This window comes from Eptatretus burgeri, chromosome 5 (assembly GCF_056783735.1).
Source record: "Eptatretus burgeri isolate ZD-2024b chromosome 5, Ebu_testis_v1, whole genome shotgun sequence".
NCBI lineage: Eukaryota > Metazoa > Chordata > Myxini > Myxiniformes > Myxinidae > Eptatretus > Eptatretus burgeri.
The window spans coordinates 35,583,230-35,604,025 of NC_140965.1; the positions used below are offsets into that span (position 1 = coordinate 35,583,230).

The window sequence follows — 20,796 nt, forward strand, 5'->3', positions numbered from 1 at the left end:
CCTCTTGAGCTCCTGACCACTTACAAAGCTTTTGTCCGTAGCCTGATGGAGTACTGCTCTCCCCTCTGGGCTGGTGCTCCTGCCTCCCACCTTTCTCGGCTTCACGCTGTCGAAACCAGGGCATTTAAGATCATCAGCATCTCCCGCTATGAAGCTGAGTCTTTGGGCCTCTCACTCAATCACCGCAGGTTGGTCGGTGGTCTTTCTGTCTTCTACAGACTCCTCTCCAGCCTTTCCCCCCCCCCCCCGTTCTCTCTGCGATTTGTCCCCACCACATTTCCACACGGTGCTCAAGGTCCGCCAACAACCCGCTTCTGGTAAAACTACCAAAATCACGAATCACTGCTCATCTTCACTCTTTCATTCCTCTTTTTTCCCGCCTTTGGAATAAACTTCCTCACTCTATTCTTTCCCATTCTTCCTCCAGGCTTTCAAAACAGCTGTTCACCACCACCTCTTATCTTCCCCCATCCAAATCCTCGATCTTTTCTACCCCCGATAATCCACCCAAACCCACCTCCTTCAATTCCCCTGCTTTCCTTCCTGAAAGTCCCTGTAATGTCAATCTTCTCTTCGCCATGTTCCCTGTCCATCCCCATCCCTCTCCCTTCCACAGTTCACCTAATGTGTCTGTTCCCCACTGTTTTGTCCCTTCCACTCCCGCCCCTCTTGTCTCATGCCTCCTTGCTGTGAGTTGTGTGTTAGCTCTCATACGAGCCTCGACCAAGGTATACAAAAAAACCCCTCCCAAAAAAAAAACACCCCCTTTGAAGATAATTAACCCAAACACCCAATTTTCACTCTTGCACTTCCTTTGAGTTTTCTTCATATGCATGCAAAGTTTCAGGCTGCTAGGTTTTATGGTTTTGGAGTTATGGAGGAGACACACACACACACAGAGACTTTTATTAGTATAGATAGATGGTATTAAATAATGGAGGTATTTAGATTAAAAAAATAAAATAACCAAATATTATTTATAAAATACATAAAAAGAAGCAGGAAAATAATTTATTGGTGGTTAGGAGGATATGCAGTGCAGCATTTAAATTTTTTTTTAAAAAAACCCGGTTATTAATAACAGTTTGGTGGTGGGCTTGGGATCCGAGGATCCTGAGTTCAAATCCCCCTTGGCTGTTGAATCAATAACAGGTGGGGTTCACTCTGCCAATCATCCTTCCATGGTCGGCAAAATGAGTGCCAGCTTGCTGGTATCCTGTGTCGGAGTGGCGGCATGTCTAGGATTATGCCAAATAGCCAAGGAGACTGCTAAAGCAGCACCAACGCTCTGCACAGAGTATGGTCCCTATGGATGGATGGATGGATTCCTTCTGACGACTCCAATGCAATACCTATTTTATTTGAATTTAATTTCTTTAATACCATTCTTAATTCAATTGAATAAAGAGAACGTGATGGGTCAGGTGTCCGATCAAAGCGGGACGTCTTCGTACCTGGTCATCACTGCCAACAGTTCTAGTGTTGAGAGCGTACATCAAAAACTGTTCAACAGAGGAAATTGAAACTTTACATGACCATTTGATATTGTGCTTAATACTTGGATGACACCCACTCCCTCAGAACTCACATGGTGAATTAAACAAAGGCTAAGGCCCAGAGACAATGTCACTTCCTCGCATTAGAATCATTGCAATCCCTTCAACCTTCATTGTTCTCGGCTGGCCGGGGAGGGGGGGGGGGAGAAAGAAGTAGTACAACTTGGCGTTTTACCAATCTCCTTATTTATACTTTATCAATGTATTCTGATGTCTATCAGCCTTGGTAGTTATGAAAACACTCGAGAACGAGAATAAAAGCTACTTTGTAGCTTACGATTAACTTTTCAAAGTATGGTATAAGTTGCACACATTTACCTCAAAAGTGTCGATAGATGCAATGACTAATTTGCCGCCAGAACAGTTGGCTCGCACCAAGTCCTTCTCAAGACTGCGTGGGGTAACTTAGTATTCTATAAATACCAGAGTTATACATTGATGTTAGGCTCTTGGAAGAGATGGTACATATGCAGGACAAGGACCCATCATACCTTCAAATGAATTACAAGACCATTAGTATAGGCAATGGACAATCATATCGTAGTTGTCATTTTCGCCTGCATCGTTGCATCAAAAGTGAAAGTTCCGATGAAAATACTGCAGGCCAACCCACATTCAGGCAATAGCTCCTCAAGTTTATTGTGAAAAGAAATCACATAATCAATTTCGAAATAAAACAAACAAAAAAGTTCACCTCATGTGTTGGTCATTAGAAATCTCTTCCAAAGAACGTCCTTTAGTTTCTGGTACAGCGAAGTACACAAAGGCAGCAGCAAAAAGGCCCATGGTTGAATAAATTGCACACATCATGTGTAAGCCAATGGTCTCTGTGGGACATGTCACATCACATCATTTCAAGATCGTTCCATGGTAACATACAATTAAAGCCCCCCCCCCCCTAACTGAAATCAATGAGAAAAAAAGATATGCGAGATATCCCTGCAAAGCACAAAGCAGAATTAGTTGGGAGACATCTACAAATTACATACATATCAGAAGCAAGGGTGTAAGGAAGGTTAAGCACAAGTACCTATATTGCGATTGTCAACAAACCAATTTATTCCCCTTAGTTCCATTCTTCTTCATCTTTTAGTTTTAACCCTTATATCAGAGCCACAATACTTTTTGGGATACCAATTACGGACAGCAATAAAATAAAGAACATACTTTGTACAAACCAAAGGAGGGAAGCACATACAAGTCAAATAAAAAATATATCCATATTGGAGGAAAACAAGTAAAAAGAAAACAAAATGGCATAGCCCTCATCGTTTTAGTAATTTTCTGTATAGAGTTAAAGGGCCAAGATTTATGAACAACTAAAATTGCCACGAGTCTACCAGTTGGCCATCTTTGATCAAATCACAAAATAAAGTGAGGGGCACATGCATGTCATCATGTGCTGTGCCAAGTTTGAACAAAACCTGACCATGCATATCTGAGAAATATTTTGGGACACATTGTTACAAAATGGTCACCAGTTGGCAATCTTTGATCTGATCTTGAAAAAAAAAAATTAAAAGTGATGGGCATATGTAAGCCACCATTCATTTATCCGGGTGCCAAGTTTGAACAACATCGGTAAATGCATGTCCGAGAAATGGTTGAGGACGTGTTCAACATCCGGTTTTTTTTTTTTTACAACTACAATGGCCGCCAGTTGGCGGTCTCGTGGATGGCTACAATGGCCGCCAGTCGGCCATCTTGAATCTGATGTGGAAAAAAAAAATGACGTGCATATGTAAACCATCATGTGTTGTCTGTGCCAAGTACGAATAAAATCGAACAAGACATGTCCGAGATATGGTTGCGGACGCGCGCGAGCACACGGCCACCAAAATTAAGAACAATCCATAAGCCCCCATTTCAAACCAAGTCCAACTTGGTCCGAAACAACAACAATATATATATATATATATATATATATATATATATATATATATATATATATATATATATATATATATATATATATATATATATATATATATATATATATATAGGGTGTTACACCTTGAAGAATAGAGGGCTGGCAGGATGACTTAGAGGTAGGCACACTTGCGTCGAAGCTCTCAAGCCTGGGTTTGAATCCTAACCCAGCTATAAACTGTCATCCTGATGATTCACAGATAGGGCAATTCAATGTGTGTGCATCCCTTGGATGGAAGAGAACCTGGGCATCCCATCTGTGAGCATTGGTTGGTCAATGTTAAAGATCCCACAGTATCCTTCATGAAGATTAGGTGAGCTATCGCCAACACTGTGGATGAATCCAAATTCCTGTCCATTTAGTCGAGCATCAGGCCTGACCATCCTGTTCCTGAAAGGCTTGAGCCAAAGAAACCTCCCCTGGTCAAACCCACAAAAAAAAAAAACATGGAAATAATTGGATTGTTGAAGAAGAAAAGACGACGACACCTTCAAGAATAGAGGGATAACACCTTCACGGCAGTGAAGCTACATGCTAAAAACAGATGAGCAATGAAGAAGGCTATTGCAAAAAAAAAAAATAATAAAATGAAACACCATGCAAGGAATTGCAAATTCCACTGTTCACTTACCCACAATGTCAAGGAAAGAGAGTGAAAGGGCAAGGTTGGTGCCCCAGTTTAAGGTACTGGTCAATGCCACAGCTCGACCCTTCAGTCCAACGGGAAAGATCTCACTGAGAATCACCCATGTCACTGACACACACACACACACACACACACACACACACACACACACACACACACACACACACACACACACACACACACACACACACACACACACACACACACACACACACACACACACACTTTCTTACCAATTATAAATTCAAAAATAAAACAATGGTGTTTGACTATTGTGAATATCTCGATTGTATAACTTTTTGAACACCCCTCGTAGGTCACGTGTGGTTTTTTACTACATTGAAAAAGTTTGTTGATGCCAATTAAGAAACAAGCTTGCGTTGTGCAAACTTGTAGGACCGACTTGTACACAATCAGTTTTGGCAGTTTCAGGAAAAAGGGAGTGGGGTGGATGGGAGGATAGAGTACAAGTGGAATTCTCTATTTTGCGAATCTCCCCTCCCAACTTGCTGACCTACCCACACCCAAGAGGAAAATGCACTTAAAACAGTATGCAATGCATGAGACATCGCGATAAGATGCAATGCGGAGAAGATAAGGATGGGGGAGGGTGATGGGTCACAGGGAAAGAGAAGTTGTATGGAGGGGGGTGGTAGGGTTCTCGGGAGGAGGTGGTGGGGCGGTCGCATTTGTATGGGAGTGGAGGGTTTTCAAATGCCATTAAAACCGATCGAACACAACTCAAAAAGCACGTCGAGTCAAACAATGAAAACGCAGCCAGGACTCAACTTTCCCTCTCACAGCTCCTGAGGCTTTGTATGGGGATCGTTCAAAAGATTGTATGAAGAAAGCACTCAATAGTCCCTGAAACACAATAGCTTAGATTTTTACCTCAACCACCGAAAGTGGACGGAAGTTATGTTTTCACCTGTCTGCCTGTTTGCAGGATATCTCAAAAGGTTCAGACAGATCCAGATGAAATTTTGTGGACAGGTTGGGTATGTGACGACGAACTGATTAGATTTTGGTGAAGATCTGGATACTAGAATTTTTTTTTTAAGCGATTGGGCCAAAAACGATACAATATATATATATATATATATATATATATATATATATACATATACATATACAGCATGATATTTCAAAATTGTATTGGGCCAATAGGTTCTACTGGACCAGGCATTGCACGGTGGAGGTATGTGCTCTCCTGAGTGACCTTTTGTTTTAACATGTAAATGAGGCCAAACTCTGCAAAGTGGAAAAGTCAGAAAGCTTATAAAGAGGCAAATAAAATTTAAATTTAAACTACTAACAGCTTAAATTTGTGTGTTGTTGCTGTATTGTTAAGGGAAACAAAGTTTAAGAAAGCAGGTATGGTTGTGGGTTTGGTTTTGCCATGCCAGAAATTGGGACAAGATGCTCGTTCATTTTACTTACTTGTTCCAAAGCCAAGTGAATAAAAAGCCTCAAAGCAAAGAATTCCCAGAAGAGCAAGCCAACGGGCTGCGAGTGAAAATGCTTCATCTTTCCCACCACTTCCCTCATGTAATTTACTTGTCCATGAAATATTTGACAAGGATCCTGAAATGAAAGAAGAATTGCATACACAAAAGCTATTCCGCAACACTCACCGATGATAATGTAATTGTCAAGACCTGTTACCTACCTTGGTATGTACACATCCCACCACCTGCACCACTTTCTAATTTTCCAAACGCCGTCGCTACGCTGACCACTGCTACCGATACCGCCATTCCCAAGGTTCCAGCCAAGAGAAAACACCGGCGACCTGCACAGTCAACCAGCACCGTCGCTAGCATGGCACAGCAAAACTTTACTGAACCCAGACCCAGGGCAGCCAGTGCTGAAGCAGTTGGTCCAGCAAACCCCACAGCATGAAAAACAGGACCAGCATAATACAGCAACGTTGGTTGCCCACTCAGCTGTTGAAAGGTAGTCAGGCCACAGCCAATAACGAGGCAGTAACGAATATTGTTCTGGAAATAAGGTTTGAAGATATTATGGGACAGAGCAACACAGTCTCAACTTCTCCTTGCCTTCAAACTACAGAATCCCATCGTGTGCTGACAATACACAAAGCAATGCAAAGTTAGTCAATCCAACCTCACCTTTGTTCCAAGTAGATCCTTGAAACCATATTGCTTTTCAATATTCAACGAAGCCCTAGGAAGACAGCAATCCCATATTAACCGTGTATATTAAGAAAATCAAGAGAATTTCACATGACGTATGTGCAGACACAAGAAGCCCCATCAGATGAGGAAATATGTACAATAGAGTCCAGTACTCATGGTTTCTATACAATATCGAGGCTCATGCAAGAGCAAGGTAATGGAGGGTAAAAAAAAGGCAACAAACTGACAGTGGAGCCAGATTTAGAAGCAATAAGCATGGGAATGAATGAACAGGAAGAAAAGAGAAAGCAGGGAGGAAACACAGAAACCTGCAATTAAGAGGGTCAGGTTCAGTTCAATCTGGTGCATGGGGGGGGGGGGAGAAAAGATCAAGGGTAGGATAGGGGATAACATGAGGTAGTGCACCATCTACTTGAAGTAGATGCCCAGTCTGTGGTTGGCTTCAGTCTTGCTTTGCTCTATTGTCAGCCCAGGAGAGGTCAGGGCTAATGATGAGGCCAACAACCTCAATAAACTGAACCTTTTCCAATGACTGACCATAGAAATAGATTGGTAGATTTGTTTGATGATCCTTCCATAGCACTGAGGTTACAATTTTCTTTACAAGTGGCACATTTGATTGACAGTCCAGTTTCGAGTAACAAATTTGAACTCTATTCAAGGACGAACTCGCGTGGATCTGCTCGCTGCGCTCACCTCTCCACACATCGTTGCAGATTGATGTCATATTTGCTGTGTTGATTGATACCCATAATAATCATACAAACATTTATGTTCCACAAATGTTTGTAATAATGGTGATAATATATTTATTTGTGACATAAGAAGATCCAAGTGGTACAAGGGGACATTTGGGTCCTGGGTGTCTTTGTCATCAAAAGGTACATTCCAACAGTATGTAAATAGACATACAAGCACATGGCTGGATGGACGGATGCCGAGACCGAGCTGTTTTTGTGGATAGATGAACTGTAGTTTTATTCCTTGAAAAAAAAAAAAAAAATCAAAATCCATTTAGTCACCGTGTATAAATCAAGCGAGCCAGTTAATCAAGTGAAAATGTAGCCAAAATGAGCTGAAGGTTCTGTATGCCAAGTTGAAATGTAAAATACATTTTCAGTTATATTCTTTTTGTGTGAAGCTCGTGTACTCACAAGGCAGGAAGAGAAAGAGCATTTTTGAGAGTGGGGTCTGGGAGGAGGAAGAAGGTCCCATTATAACAATTTGATGCAGTGGCCATAATACGTTTGTGAAACAGAACTGCACTGAATTTGCATCTACTTTGTATGTACCATATATAGTGGGAGTGCATGTGGTTGGGGGGGGGGGGGGGTAGGAATCTGAATTGTAAGAAGTTGTTTGTAGAGCTAGAGTACTCAAGTGAGTGATTCAGATAAAAGTTAGACCTAACCCTTCAGACTTTTGTTTTTTCCAAACATGTTACGATGATTTAAAAATAAATTTAGAAATGTACGAGTGTTTACTTAAACTTAGAATAGCATCATTAAAATGGTGTTGGCCTGTTTATAATTCCCTTATCTGGGCACACGGCACACGGCTCACGGTGCAGGGAACCCAGTTTTCAACTCCGTCATCGCCTAATCCGCTTGCAATTAAATTCAAGGTATACAAACATCTTCTACACGCAATATCAATTAAAACCTCCTCAACGAACCTTTGACACATGGGCCATGAAAAAAAATAATAATAATAATAATTAAAAATAAAGAAAGGACAGACAGTAACATCGTAACCAAGATGCAATCAATCACCATAATGGGAGAACAAAAAAAAAAAAAAAAAAAAAAATCATGCAGACAGAGGACTATGTGGGTTTCAAAATACACGAACACAATGAGAACAAACATCTTTTCCACCTCCGTTAACCCACCTCCTTCATATTCCCTGCTTTCCTTCCTGAAAGTCCCTGTAGTGTCCATCTTGTTTACACCATGAACCCCATCCCTCTCCCACCCCTCATCTCCTGCTCCCGTTATTATACATTCTGCGTGTTAGCTCTTCTACGAGCCTCATTGTATATATTTAAAAAAAACAAAAAAAAAAAAAAAAACAAGCAATTTGCAAGTATGTTAAAACAAAATGTCCTACAGGCTGCATCGATAACATTCACAATACTATAAGGGCACTCGGTAGAGCGCATACCTCCGCCACGTAATACCTGATGCAGGAGAACATATCAGACCAAATATATATTTGAAATATCATGTCATGCAGTACAATATCGTTTTTTGGCCCCATCTCTGTGGTGAAGAATCACTTAAAAACTTAAATAATTCTCATATTTGGATGCGGATCTTCAAAATCGAATCAATTTGTCCTTGCGACACACCCAACCTGTCCACAAAGTTTCGTCCGAATCCGTAGACAACTTTTTGAGATATCGTGCAAATATAGTTTTTGGCCCGATCTCTCAATGGTGAAGAATCACTTTAAAAATTCTTGTAGTCAGATCCGGATCTTCACCAAAATCTAATCATTTCGTCCGTCTCCAAAATTTCATCTGGATCCATCCACAACTTTTTGTGATATCCTGTACACAAACAAACAAACAAACAGCCAGAAAGGGGTGAAAACAACCTCCTTCACACCTTCTGTGGCGGCCATAATAAAATCCCACATGACAACTGGAAGCAATTTTGCTGCAAGCTGATTTTTACACAACCTCAAAATATTAAGCAACTTCTATAAATGGGTATTTTAAATTTTTTTTTTTCAAAATATGAAGACCCACATGAAAATGTGGAGAGAAGAAAAAAAAATATATATATATATATATATATATATATATATATATATATATATATATATATATATAATAAAATGGTTAGTTGCTGCTCACAATATGAATAAGTTGTTTTCATTATAAAAGGATAGTTGTTCATGATCTTTAATATAAAAGAGGAGCTTGGTCTCAGCATGCATTCATCCGTCCGTCCATCCATCACTGCCTGCATCCACAATCGTCCTATAGGGGGATACCACGATTACAGACTAATCTGTAAACAGTATGATACAGGTGAGGAAGGGTGGGCCAGTTTCAATTTACATGAAAACAAAAACTCTCCATAATCTGCTTCTTCACTTATAATCATAATGGTCTCAAACCCAATTTCTCATATCAATTGGATTCAGAAAATACTTGATATTCAATACTTTTTTTTTTTTTTTTTTTTTCTCCAACATACATTTCCTTTTGATATATTCAATACTTTTTTTTCCCCCCTCAACATTTCCATTAAAATTCATTCAATAGTAATATAAATGGCCCTATCAAACAGTATTTCTGATTATACACCGCCTTTCACTCTACTTTCAACACAGGTGAGAAAAGGATATGGAGAAGGGGGGGGGGGGAATAAAAAATAAAAGAGGAGCTTGGTCTCAGCATGCATTCATCCGTCCGTCCATCCATCACTGCCTGCATCCACAATCGTCCTATAGGGGGATACCACGATTACAGACTAATCTGTAAACAGTATGATACAGGTGAGGAAGGGTGGGCCAGTTTCAATTTACATGAAAACAAAAACTCTCCATAATCTGCTTCTTCACTTATAATCATAATGGTCTCAAACCCAATTTCTCATATCAATTGGATTCAGAAAATACTTGATATTCAATACTTTTTTTTTTTTTTTTTTTTCTCCAACATACATTTCCTTTTGATATATTCAATACTTTTTTTTCCCCCCTCAACATTTCCATTAAAATTCATTCAATAGTAATATAAATGGCCCTATCAAACAGTATTTCTGATTATACACCGCCTTTCACTCTACTTTCAACACAGGTGAGAAAAGGATATGGAGAAGGGGGGGGGGGGAATAAAAAATAAAAATAAGCAGCTGATATGCAACAATTTATTATTGTTGGAATACACACGTGGATTTGGAATAATTTATTACCTTCGCAAACTTTGTTGCGAAGGTTATGTTTTGATCGCTGTGTATATGTGTGTTTGTTTGTTTGTTTGTTTTTTTATTCGCATAACTCCAAAAGTATTGAACTGAATCGCAGCAAATTTGGTGGGATGATTGGTTATTATCCGAGAACCATTTGATTAGATTTTGGGAGCGATCGGGTCAAAGGTCAAGAAAAGGTCAAAATAGTCTTTTTACCATAGCATGGTCAATTTGTATCCAATTTGCATGCAACTAATGCCAAAATGTTCAGAATTCAATGCCCCATCTTGTGATATGTGACATGACACAATGACGTAATAACCCTTATTAGCGGTTGGGAGTCAAAGGTCAAGGGGTGTCATGACATTACAAAATGTGTGGTTTTAGTCATAACGGTCAATTCTGATCCGATTTGCATGAAACCAACACCAAAATGTTGACTGTTCTGTTCCCCACACTCTAATACCAATTACAAAATTAAGAGTACAAAGGTCAAGGTCATGAAAAGGTCAAAATCGTCATTTTTGTACAATGAATGTTTGTTTGTTCACAATAAATAACTTATTTAGAAAAAACAAACTCGTGTGTGCTAAATAAATGCCCCTAAAATGCCAGAAAATAATTTCTTATAATGTGACCAGTTGTCATCAGATTGACTTGACACCGACACCCAAAAAGGTCAGGGAGTTCATACAGAAATTGTACAATGTATGTGAATCAGTGTCAAACAGCAGGAAATTTAATGTTTTTAAGCCATCATAAAACATGAGATGGCAGATGTGGTATGGGATTAAATACCCTCACAATCAATGGTTTCTGGGGGGGGGGGGGGCAAAATGTAGCGTTAGCGAAGGTATGCGCTCTACCGAGTGCCCGTTCTAGTTATTCTTGGAATACAATTTTTATTTTGGAATACAATTTTTATTTTGGAATAATTTGTTGGCACGATTTTTTTTTAAAGGGTAAAAGTTAATCTTTTGGTCGGGTGCCCCTTACCGTATAAATGATCAGTTATTTATAATATAAATTAGTTGTTCGTAATATATATATATATATATATATATATATTTTTTTTTTTTTTTAATTATAAATGGTCAGTCGTTCATAATATAAATGGTTAGCTTATATTAATAACATTTAAAAAAAAGATGTTTAGATGTTCATACTATAAACAACGGCACTCTTCAAAGTCGCGATGTCGACAGATATGCATCCTCCCACCTTATTACATCATTACACATACTTGCACCAAGTTTGATTTAAATCCATGAACCAATACTCAGAGTATTAAATAATTCTTGCTGCCAGACCATGAGTCTGATCAGGTTGAACTTTAAAAGATATATTTCCTATGAATACTAGATCAAAACTGAAGTTTCATGTCGATTGATGAAGCGGTTAAAGAGAAGATTTTTTAAAAAGATTTTCACTTCATCCAATATGGCTGCCAGACTACGTGACCTATTAATTATTCATGAGCACTTATCCCCAAAGCTTGGGGAACATGTGGGTGAAGTTTCCCCTCGATCTGTCAAGCAGTTCTTGAGAATTTTGAGAGGTGTATTCTTCAAAAAATAAATAAATAAAATCATAGCTGCCAAACCATGTGATCTATGACATTGGTGGAGAACATTTTGTTCCTCATGAATAGACAATCATTCCTGTAAAGTTTCACCTTCACCTGTTCAGCACTGAGAAGTTTTTTTTTCATGTTGAAAAAAATATATATATATATAAAATGTGGCTGCCAAACCAAACTAACCCTAACCGACCGCTAAGAAGTGTGTTGGTGTGACACCCCAATGAGACATATGGTTGGATGCAGAATTGGAAGATGCACATTTTGAATTTGGTTTGAAGTCGATATGACCATTTTAGCAGACGTTATTGCCAAAATAAGAATTTCGGTTTTTCAGTGACCTTGAACCAAGATTCACCAAAAACGACAAGTGTCTAAGTTGGACCATGGCCGACGCCTGTACCCAGTTTGATCATGATCGCTGAAACTGTGTAGTTGCTACAGGGTAAACAAACAGAATGACACACACAACCGACAAACATAATTGCCGAAATCCAAAAGATTCCGGCAATTAAAAAGAGAGCATGCACAAACAGCAATCGGTTAGTAATCATACCACGATCACCCAAAGAACACCAGAGGCCTAATGGCCTGCTGCACTGAAGTTCCTTGGAAGGGAAGATACATGATTATTTTTTTTTTTTTTTTACCAACAATTACTTTCGGATGGTAAATACAGTGCCTGTAGAACGTCTACACTGCCTTTCAAAATTTTCACCTTTTGTTGCCTTCTGCCCTGGAATTAAATCAGACTTTCCACATCGTAACCCACAACTTCCAAGTGAAAAACAAATTCTACAAATTTCAGAAAAACAATTTAAAATACAAAACGAGAATATCTTGGTTGGATAAGTGTCCACCCTCCTTAGAGTAGTGATTGTAAATTTTGCTGAACAAAAATATAAACGCACCAAGCGATTGTTACTATTTTACCTCGAACTCATTAATACTAAATCTTCACAACAATTTGGTTATAGAATCCATGACAATTGAGCATTAAATTTCAAAGAGTTCCTTGAGAATTCTGGCGACAGTCTTTGCGCTACAACAGCCGACACAACCGAGGTGTCACTGTCAGAGTTCACAGTCAGTAGCGGGTGTTGGCCTCCCTCAAGCGGTTACGCACCGTCTGGGCTGAAATGCGCCTTTATGCAGCACGACAGTCTCATCGGCAGTCCTCGTGGCCGGTCAGAGTCGATCCCGGAGATGTTGCAGCCTCATGTGACGATCCTCACCGGCGGTGGTCACACGTGGTCGCCGGGCAAGTGGGCGGTTCACGGTGCTTCCAGCCTCTCTGAGGCGCGTTCTCAGGCGGCTAATGGTGGAGTGGTGGACATTGAAGTGTGCTGCAACGGCCCATACTGACGTCCCAGAATTCAGCATGCCAATGGCGCGCTCCCTCAAGATTTGTGACATCTGTGGCATGTTGACATTTGGCACCAGTCCACATTTTGGGAGGCCTTTTATAGGGCAAGCTATAGGGAGTGTTTGTGTCCTGGTCACGCTCACTGACCATCACTCTGTCAAGCCCCATGGTGCTCATGGGAAGGATTACTCAACGTGTGAGTCCACACACTCAGAGTGGTCAATTTCAATGGGAACATCTGTCTTGAGCAAAACAAAGGAACCATTGCTCAAACATATCATCGGTTTGACCATTTTCCCATAATGGCAATCTTGACTTAGATATTTAGGTTGGTGCGTTTATATTTTTGTTCAGTATAGCTCAGGTGTAACTATTCACCTTCAAAATTACACACCAAGTTAATTGGCCTCCATCTGTTAAATAGTAGGTATTCTGATTATTTGAGAATAAAATCAGCTGTTCCTGCATGTTTCCTCTACTGGATTTTGAATTTCACAGCAAAGACTCAACCACGAGCCCCAATGAGCTTTCACAAGACCTCCAGGATAAAATTGTGGAAAGGCACAGATCAGGGGATTGGTATAAAAATATTTCAAAGGATTTGAATATCACTTGGAGCACTGACAAGACAATCAATGAGAAGTGGAAGGCATATGGTACCACCAAGGACCTGCCCAGCTAAGGCTGTCCAAGCCAGGAGACTGATTAGAGAGGCTACCAAGAGGCCAATGGCAACTTTGAAAGAGCAACATGCCTTTATGGTAAAGACTAGTTAGTCACTGTATGCATGTGACAATATCCCAAGCACACCACAAATCTGGCAAGAAGGAAGCCATTACTCAAAAAAGCCCATCTTGAGGAATGCAAAAATATATATATAGATATTTATATAAAAACTGGAGATTCTGAAGCCATGTGGCAAAAAATTGTGGTCTGACAAGACAAAGATGGAACTTATTGGCCAAAATGCAAAACGTTAAGATTGGTGCAAACCCAACACAGTAAATCACCCAAAGAACACCATCTCCACTGTGAAGCATGGTGGTGGCAGCATTATGTTATTTGGATGTTTCCCATCAGCAGGGACTTGGGCACTTGTGAGGATAGAAGGGAAGATGGATGGAGTAAAATACAGAAAAATCCCAGAGGAAAACCTGCTGCCCTCTGCAAGAAAGCTAAAATTTGAACGAAAGTTCACGTTTAAGCATGACAATGACCTGAAGAAGAACAATGACAATGACCATGAAATCCAAAGCTACATTGGAGCTGCTTAGGAAGAAAACGATAAACGTCCTTGCGTAGTCTCATCAGAACCCTGACCTAAATCCAATTGGGAAGAAAAAAAAAAAAAAAATTAAATAAAATAAAATAATCGATGGCACGACTTGAACGTTGCTGTCCATCAAAGCTCACCACCCAACTTGAACAGAAGAATGGGCAAATATTGCCCAATCAAAGGTGTGCAAAATTGGTGGAGACCGATCCCAACAGACTCACAGCTGTAATTGCTGTCAAAGGTGCTTCCACCAAGTATCAACTCAGGGGGTGGACAACTATCCAACGGAAATATTCTATTTTTGTATTTTTACTTAATTTTCTGAAATTTGTTTCACACTTGGAAGTTCTGGGTTACAATGTAAAAACGTTGGTGGAAGAAGAAAATAAATTAAATTCTGACTTCATTCAAGGCTACAAAGCAACAAAAGGTGAAAATTTTGAAAGGGGGTATAGACTTTCTGTAGGCACTGTATGAGGTGTGTGTGTGTGTGTGTGTGTGTGTGTGTGTGTGTGTGTGTGTGTGTGTGTGTGTGTGTGTGTGTGTGTGTGTGTGTGTCCTTTTGTTTGATATTTATACAGTTCCATACATCCGAGCCAATTGTCCCGAAATTTGTTGTAAGACATTATGAAAGTCAAGGTCACAATAGATAAAAACTTTCAGTTATTAATGGAATTGAAGTTAAAAAAACAAAACAAAAGCATTTTGGCCGATCGGTGGGGAGAGTGGCAGAGCTTGGCTTACTCATCGGTAATTCCGCGTCATGTTCGAAAGTCGATGCTAAAATGAAAAGAATCGTCCCTCTGGTCGATCAAGCGTCGTACGTTGGAGCAGAACTCGGCTTACGCCTTGGCCTTCCACGTCGTGTTCGAAGGTAAATTCTATACTTACTCGTCTTCAATTCTTCAGAAACAATGCCACAAAATAAGAGAAGTCTACTTGGCAGATGTACATCTCCATCCAAAGAAAGAAAACACGCATTGAAGAAGAGACATTGTAATCCTCACAATCACGAGACTGATAAACGTGCAAAAACACAAACAGAATAAAGAGACGTCACAGACTGCTCGCATCAATCGACCTCAAAAACAGAATGTCAGGGAATTTCGACAGACATTGCTGTGGTGCACTCCCAGATTAATTTTTACTCAAGTCTAAATAACCCGACTTCTTTCTAAAATTTACAAATATATATATATATAAATATATATATATACACATACCTCTATTATAATATCAAGCTTGCACACTAAAAACTCGGCTCGCCGTCACACGATCCCTATGAAATTGCTGTGGCACTTCGCGGACATGCTGACAATGTTTGGGAAGTCTTGGCGTTCCATAGTACCACTTGCATATTTTTGTCATTCCCCGTGTACGGTCTGTCGTCTGCTACCAGCTATGTTGTACTGCTCTCCCATATATATTATATATATATATATATATATATATATATATATATATATATATATATATATATATCCTTTTTTAACATTAAATATGCAGATAACTCCTAAGGTGCTGCTCCAAGTCTTGCATTTATATTGACCGTGTCCTTGCGAATAAATTTCATGCAAAGCTTTTGGGATTATAACACAAACTGTTTCACAATCCAGCAGAGTGACATGATTAAAGTTTTTTTTTTTGCATGTGGTGACAAAGGGTAGAAAGGTAATAAACTGACAGTTGGGGCAGTGAGGGTCCACAGTTGGGCACAAGCAAAGGGATGAACGAACAGGAAAAGAGGAGAGAAAGGAGAGGAGGTAACAGCAACCTGCAAATAAGAGGGTTTGGTTAGGTATGGTTAACGAGGATCGAAGATTATGTGTAGGAATGAGAGAAGACACAAGATGGTGGTGCACAGTCTGCTTGTAGCCCTGGAGGGAAGAATGGGGTTGAACTGCCAAAAGGAAGGCAGTTCCAGAAATTGGAGGAAAGAGGAACAATACGGTTGGTGCAGTTGATTTTGGGAGTTTAACCAGGAGGGGATTAACGGAAGAACATTTATATCCTGGAATTACTTGGGAAGGTAAAAAAAAAAATAATAATAACAATAAAGCAAATAACTCACTAAAATGCAAAATTAACATTAGTTATATAAATCTTATAACCTTATAGCCCTCAAGTCTTGAGCCACATCCCGCCAGCCGTGGAGTTTTGCCAACGCCTCTTCGGCAAGTCTCTCTTGGCCTCTCAGTAGGAGTGTGCGTGGGCTGTCTGGCAGCAACATGACCATGACAGCTTGAAGCAGGGCAGGTACCGAAGCAAGTGCAAACATAACTCGCCAGCCTGACATTCGTTCTGCCAGGAAATAACCGCCAGAATATGCCAGGACCACACCAGCGGTTACTCCAATCTCAAAAGCAGCCACAAGCGAACCGCGCTGCTTCGCCGTCGCAATCTCAGCCACGTAGAGGCACGTCGTCACCGAGAGCAGCGCCACGGAAAAGCCTTCCAAGGCTCTTGCAGCAACCAATAAAGAGAACGTTGGTGCAAAAGCGAGACCCAAACTCGCTGTGGCAGAAATGCAGGCGCTGGCGACGACAGAAGCACGTCGTCCCATGCAGTCAAGTGCAGGGATGCATATGAGAGAGCACAGCACTGCCCCCATTACAAGAGCACCGACAGCCAATTCCTGCTGCTGGCAACTCAGGTTAAAGGTGGTGCTGAGTTGCATAAGAGCACCTGATATCACCGACAGGTGATAACCAAACGCTGCACCACCTGTTGGTGCCACCAACAAGCTCGTCATTGAGTAGAACCACAGCGGGTCATGCCGTCCTGTGGAAGGGAATGTAGCAGTCATTGGTTCATCTCTGAACAGCCAATCAAGCCCAGTTTTAACTACACATCGTGAAGTTATGCCTCTTCACCACACACTCACCCTCCATAAAAACAACAACAACTTGTGTGAGATTATCCTGAAAAATAAATATACAAAGATAGCAAACAGACAACATGAACAATGAATGGATCTTCTCAAAGAAGCAGCAACTGGATTACCTTTTCAAATGAAGTTAGTGACAGGCAATTAAACTTACTGGTTTAAAAATGAACGGATCTTTCCTCATTGATGGACCTGGTCAAGGTACCTTGCAGATAACACAGTGTGTAATTATATATATTAATATTTCAGCACGCCCCTTTTCTTGTTACTGCATGAAATAAAACAAGCTTTGACATGTATAGTAATCTGATGGTGGAATTAAAAAAAAAAAAAAAAGGGGCGTGCCAAAATATTAATATAGATGATATTATTGTCTTCCTTAAGAGGCACCTCTAAATTCGTTTTGATGATTATGGGAGTTAAACAGTTCATGTTCTCTATTTGCAAAATGGGAGGAATTATTGCACAAAAAAAGAAATAAAAATGTTTCCCATTTTTTAGAGGACCACTAAGATGAGTTCGTAAAACCTTTTGTAGAGTATGTTATTATTAATCACTGTTTGCCATATTAAATTGCTCATGTTATTGAGCTGTCAATAAGCTATCATAGACATATAATAAACTCACTTGAGTATTCATATCTCTATTTCAATGTGTAATATCAAGCGATACCTTCAGGATGACCTAATAAAACCGGTCTCGATGTCCGTCCGTATATCTGTTCACAATCAAACCGATCGTGATGCATTTTAAGGCTGAGAGCTTTGGAGAGATTACCTACACTCCCGCACGGTGCTGTTTTTATTATTCCTACTGCACTTCATTACAACATAGATTGTGGATGGATGCGCAGATCCCAGGAGGACAACTATAGCTGTACAGAACAATTCATATTATCGATGGATAAAAATGATATAATAAATTGTTTATTTAAAATATCTTCAAATTTTGAGTTTGTTGTGAAATATTAGGTCCTCGGGTCTCCGCATAGTGGCGTACAGGCTTAAGTCGTACTTCTGTAGAAAAATCACAGAACCATCCGATCGACATGCTGTTAACAGTTTCAGAAATCAGCTAAAATATGCAGGATATGAATATGTACACGAAACTGATCGCCTTTTGGATCACTTTAAAGTAAGGTGCCCTGTAATTTTAATGCGCTCTACGGATCCTCCGGAACTCACAAATGGTACACGTTGTGCAGTCACTAAACTACGTGGTAATGTCATCGAAGTGGAAAACCTGAATGATAATCAATGGATAAAAATGATATAATATATTGTTTAAAATACATTCATGCGATCTGTCTTTTACCATATGTTGCCAGTGATGCCCAAAGACGGGCACCTTTACGAGTATATATAGTACACACACACAATCACAATTTCATGTACTGCCGAAGAACATTTGGATTAGTAATGCAAGAAAATATACCGTGTTAAACAAGAGTGAGAATTGCTTTGCAATACATGTGCAGTACCAGTCACAAAACATCCAGGGATTCAGTAGAAGATGTAATTAAATAAAGTTCTACCGTCAGATTGTGAACTCAAACTCGAACAACCTTTTGATCACAACTCACAATGCTGGTCAACCTTGAACACATTTATATACTTAGTACTTACCATCCGCCATTGCCAGCACACCTCAATCAAGAGACCCGATCTTCTGTATCTGGAGGGGAAACAAGGAGAGCGAGTTATTTACAAGGAGCAATTAGTGGAGAGATGACACACACAAACACATCGTGCTACTTTAACGGAAATATATCCATTATATAATCCAACAGACGTCATGGCATTAGGATCACGTGACGTGAACACTGCGCGTCCACGTGACGTCTCGTGATCGATTGAAAGAGTCGTGGGTGATGACGTTCCCTTGATTGGAAGTCGAACCATCTGGAATGCATCAGTTTGCCTTTTCGTGGGGGGTGGGGGTGTGGGGGGGTCTTACCTTGTGTCCGCGGGGTAATTGTAAAATAAAACGCTGCGTTAAGAAAAAGGAAGGTTTATAAGAGAGAAAGTGGGAAAGGAGGTTTGGAAGATGTTGCGGCTTTAAGTCAAAAGGAGGAGGAGGACGAGGACGACGTGTCGAAGGGTACAAGTTTTGCGTACGTCATTTGTAAATAAGATCGATAAACAGTTTGAAAGTAAATGGCGATGTGGGGATAGTCCTGGTGTCGGTACGTTGGCTGAATGGCAAATACAATTCCCTCTTTAATTGTGATTTAGGAACAGAGGACAAGGCACCTCGCAGGTGAGTACAGCCCGGAGGTAGGTCGGTAGGTCGCTCGGTAGGTCGGTAGGTAGGTAGGTAGTTAGGTCGGTCGGTAGGTAGGTAGGTTGGTAGGTCGGTCGGTAGGTAGGTAGTTAGGTCGGTAGGTAGGTAGGCCGGTAGGTACATGTTCCGAGGCTGTGTCCAGGTGTCCAGCGTGCACGTCGCGCCATGACCGTATGTTCCGTGCACACGTGAAACGACCCGTGAGCACTCGGCACGGCTTGCAGGTGGATACACGGACCGTGCGCATTACACGGAACATCTGACAAAGGCCGTGTAACTCCACGGACATGATGAGGGCGTCGTGCATTTTATTTATTTAAATGTTTATTTCACGAATATCGGACGGAACACGTGATCGAGAGTTATCATATATCAACGTTTGTGCGGGTTAAAGGTGAGAAAGTTGTAACAAGTCGCTTCGTTCGCATCACGATCCGTCTTTGTTGTTGCTGCTGCTCCAAGTTTCCGTGCTGGAAATGCTTTTCGGATGAGTGTTCACTTACGCGTGCACAGCGTTTCCCTCCCGACTGGTTCGACTCATTCGATAATCGATTATTCCAGGACGGCCTCCGCAGAGCAAGACCCTTTGGCGTCCATCACGGGCCGCGGGTTCCAGCGCAGCCCCCTTCGTTCAATTATTTAATTATTTTAAACTTTACTTTCCACTTCCTCTTTCTCCTCTCTGAAACTTTTTCGAAGCAACTTCCTATTAACAATCGATTTGTGCTGAAAGCTGCGAATACATTATTCATATCGATAGGAATTTTACTTTTAAAAGTAGAGATTAAGAGGATTTTTAACTTTTAAAGTTAAAAAAAAACAAAACGTATTAATGACAGATGAGGTTAACTAGTGCGGGCCCGTACGTGCGTGGCTGGACGTGCAAAAAAAATAATAAAAGAAGAATTGTGACGTCATTCCTGTCATTGGTTTGGTAAATAAATGGCCATAACTTAGGAACCACTTGTCTGATTAATATCAAACCTTGAAAAGGCACATCCACAGGGCCCCAGCGTCAATTGTGACGTCATATCAAATAAAGAAGAAGAATTGTGACGTCAATCGTGATATCATAGCACCGTGTCCTGTCATTGGTTGGCAAATAAATGGCCGTAACTTGGGAACCGCTTGTCCGATTAATATCAAACCTTGAAAAGGTACATCCACAGGTCCCCAGCAATATTCCTGGCA

At 40.4% G+C, this 20,796-nt stretch overlaps 1 protein-coding gene across 14 annotated transcripts in view; it reads right to left on the minus strand.

The window, feature by feature from the left end:
- LOC147026221 (solute carrier family 2, facilitated glucose transporter member 12-like) overlaps nucleotides 1-20,289 on the minus strand; it is a 78,121-nt gene extending 57,832 nt beyond the window's left edge. For 10 of the 14 annotated variants that reach the window (XR_015058166.1, XR_015058164.1, XR_015058167.1 and 7 more), the window contains exons 1-8: nucleotides 20,109-20,288; nucleotides 18,948-18,996; nucleotides 16,547-17,216; nucleotides 6,265-6,319; nucleotides 5,802-6,132; nucleotides 5,573-5,716; nucleotides 4,118-4,240; nucleotides 2,251-2,383 (exon numbers count right to left, since the gene is read on the minus strand). Coding sequence is in view for 8 of the 14 variants with exons in the window: in XM_085881414.1 (XP_085737540.1) it covers nucleotides 2,251-2,383; nucleotides 4,118-4,240; nucleotides 5,573-5,716; nucleotides 5,802-6,132; nucleotides 6,265-6,319; nucleotides 16,547-17,216; nucleotides 18,948-18,957 (1,466 nt within the window). In the remaining 6 variants the exon portion in view is untranslated. The other 4 variants (XR_015058169.1, XM_085881410.1, XR_015058168.1 and 1 more) reach the window with 4 other exon arrangements.
- Nucleotides 20,290-20,796: the final 507 nt, after the last annotated feature.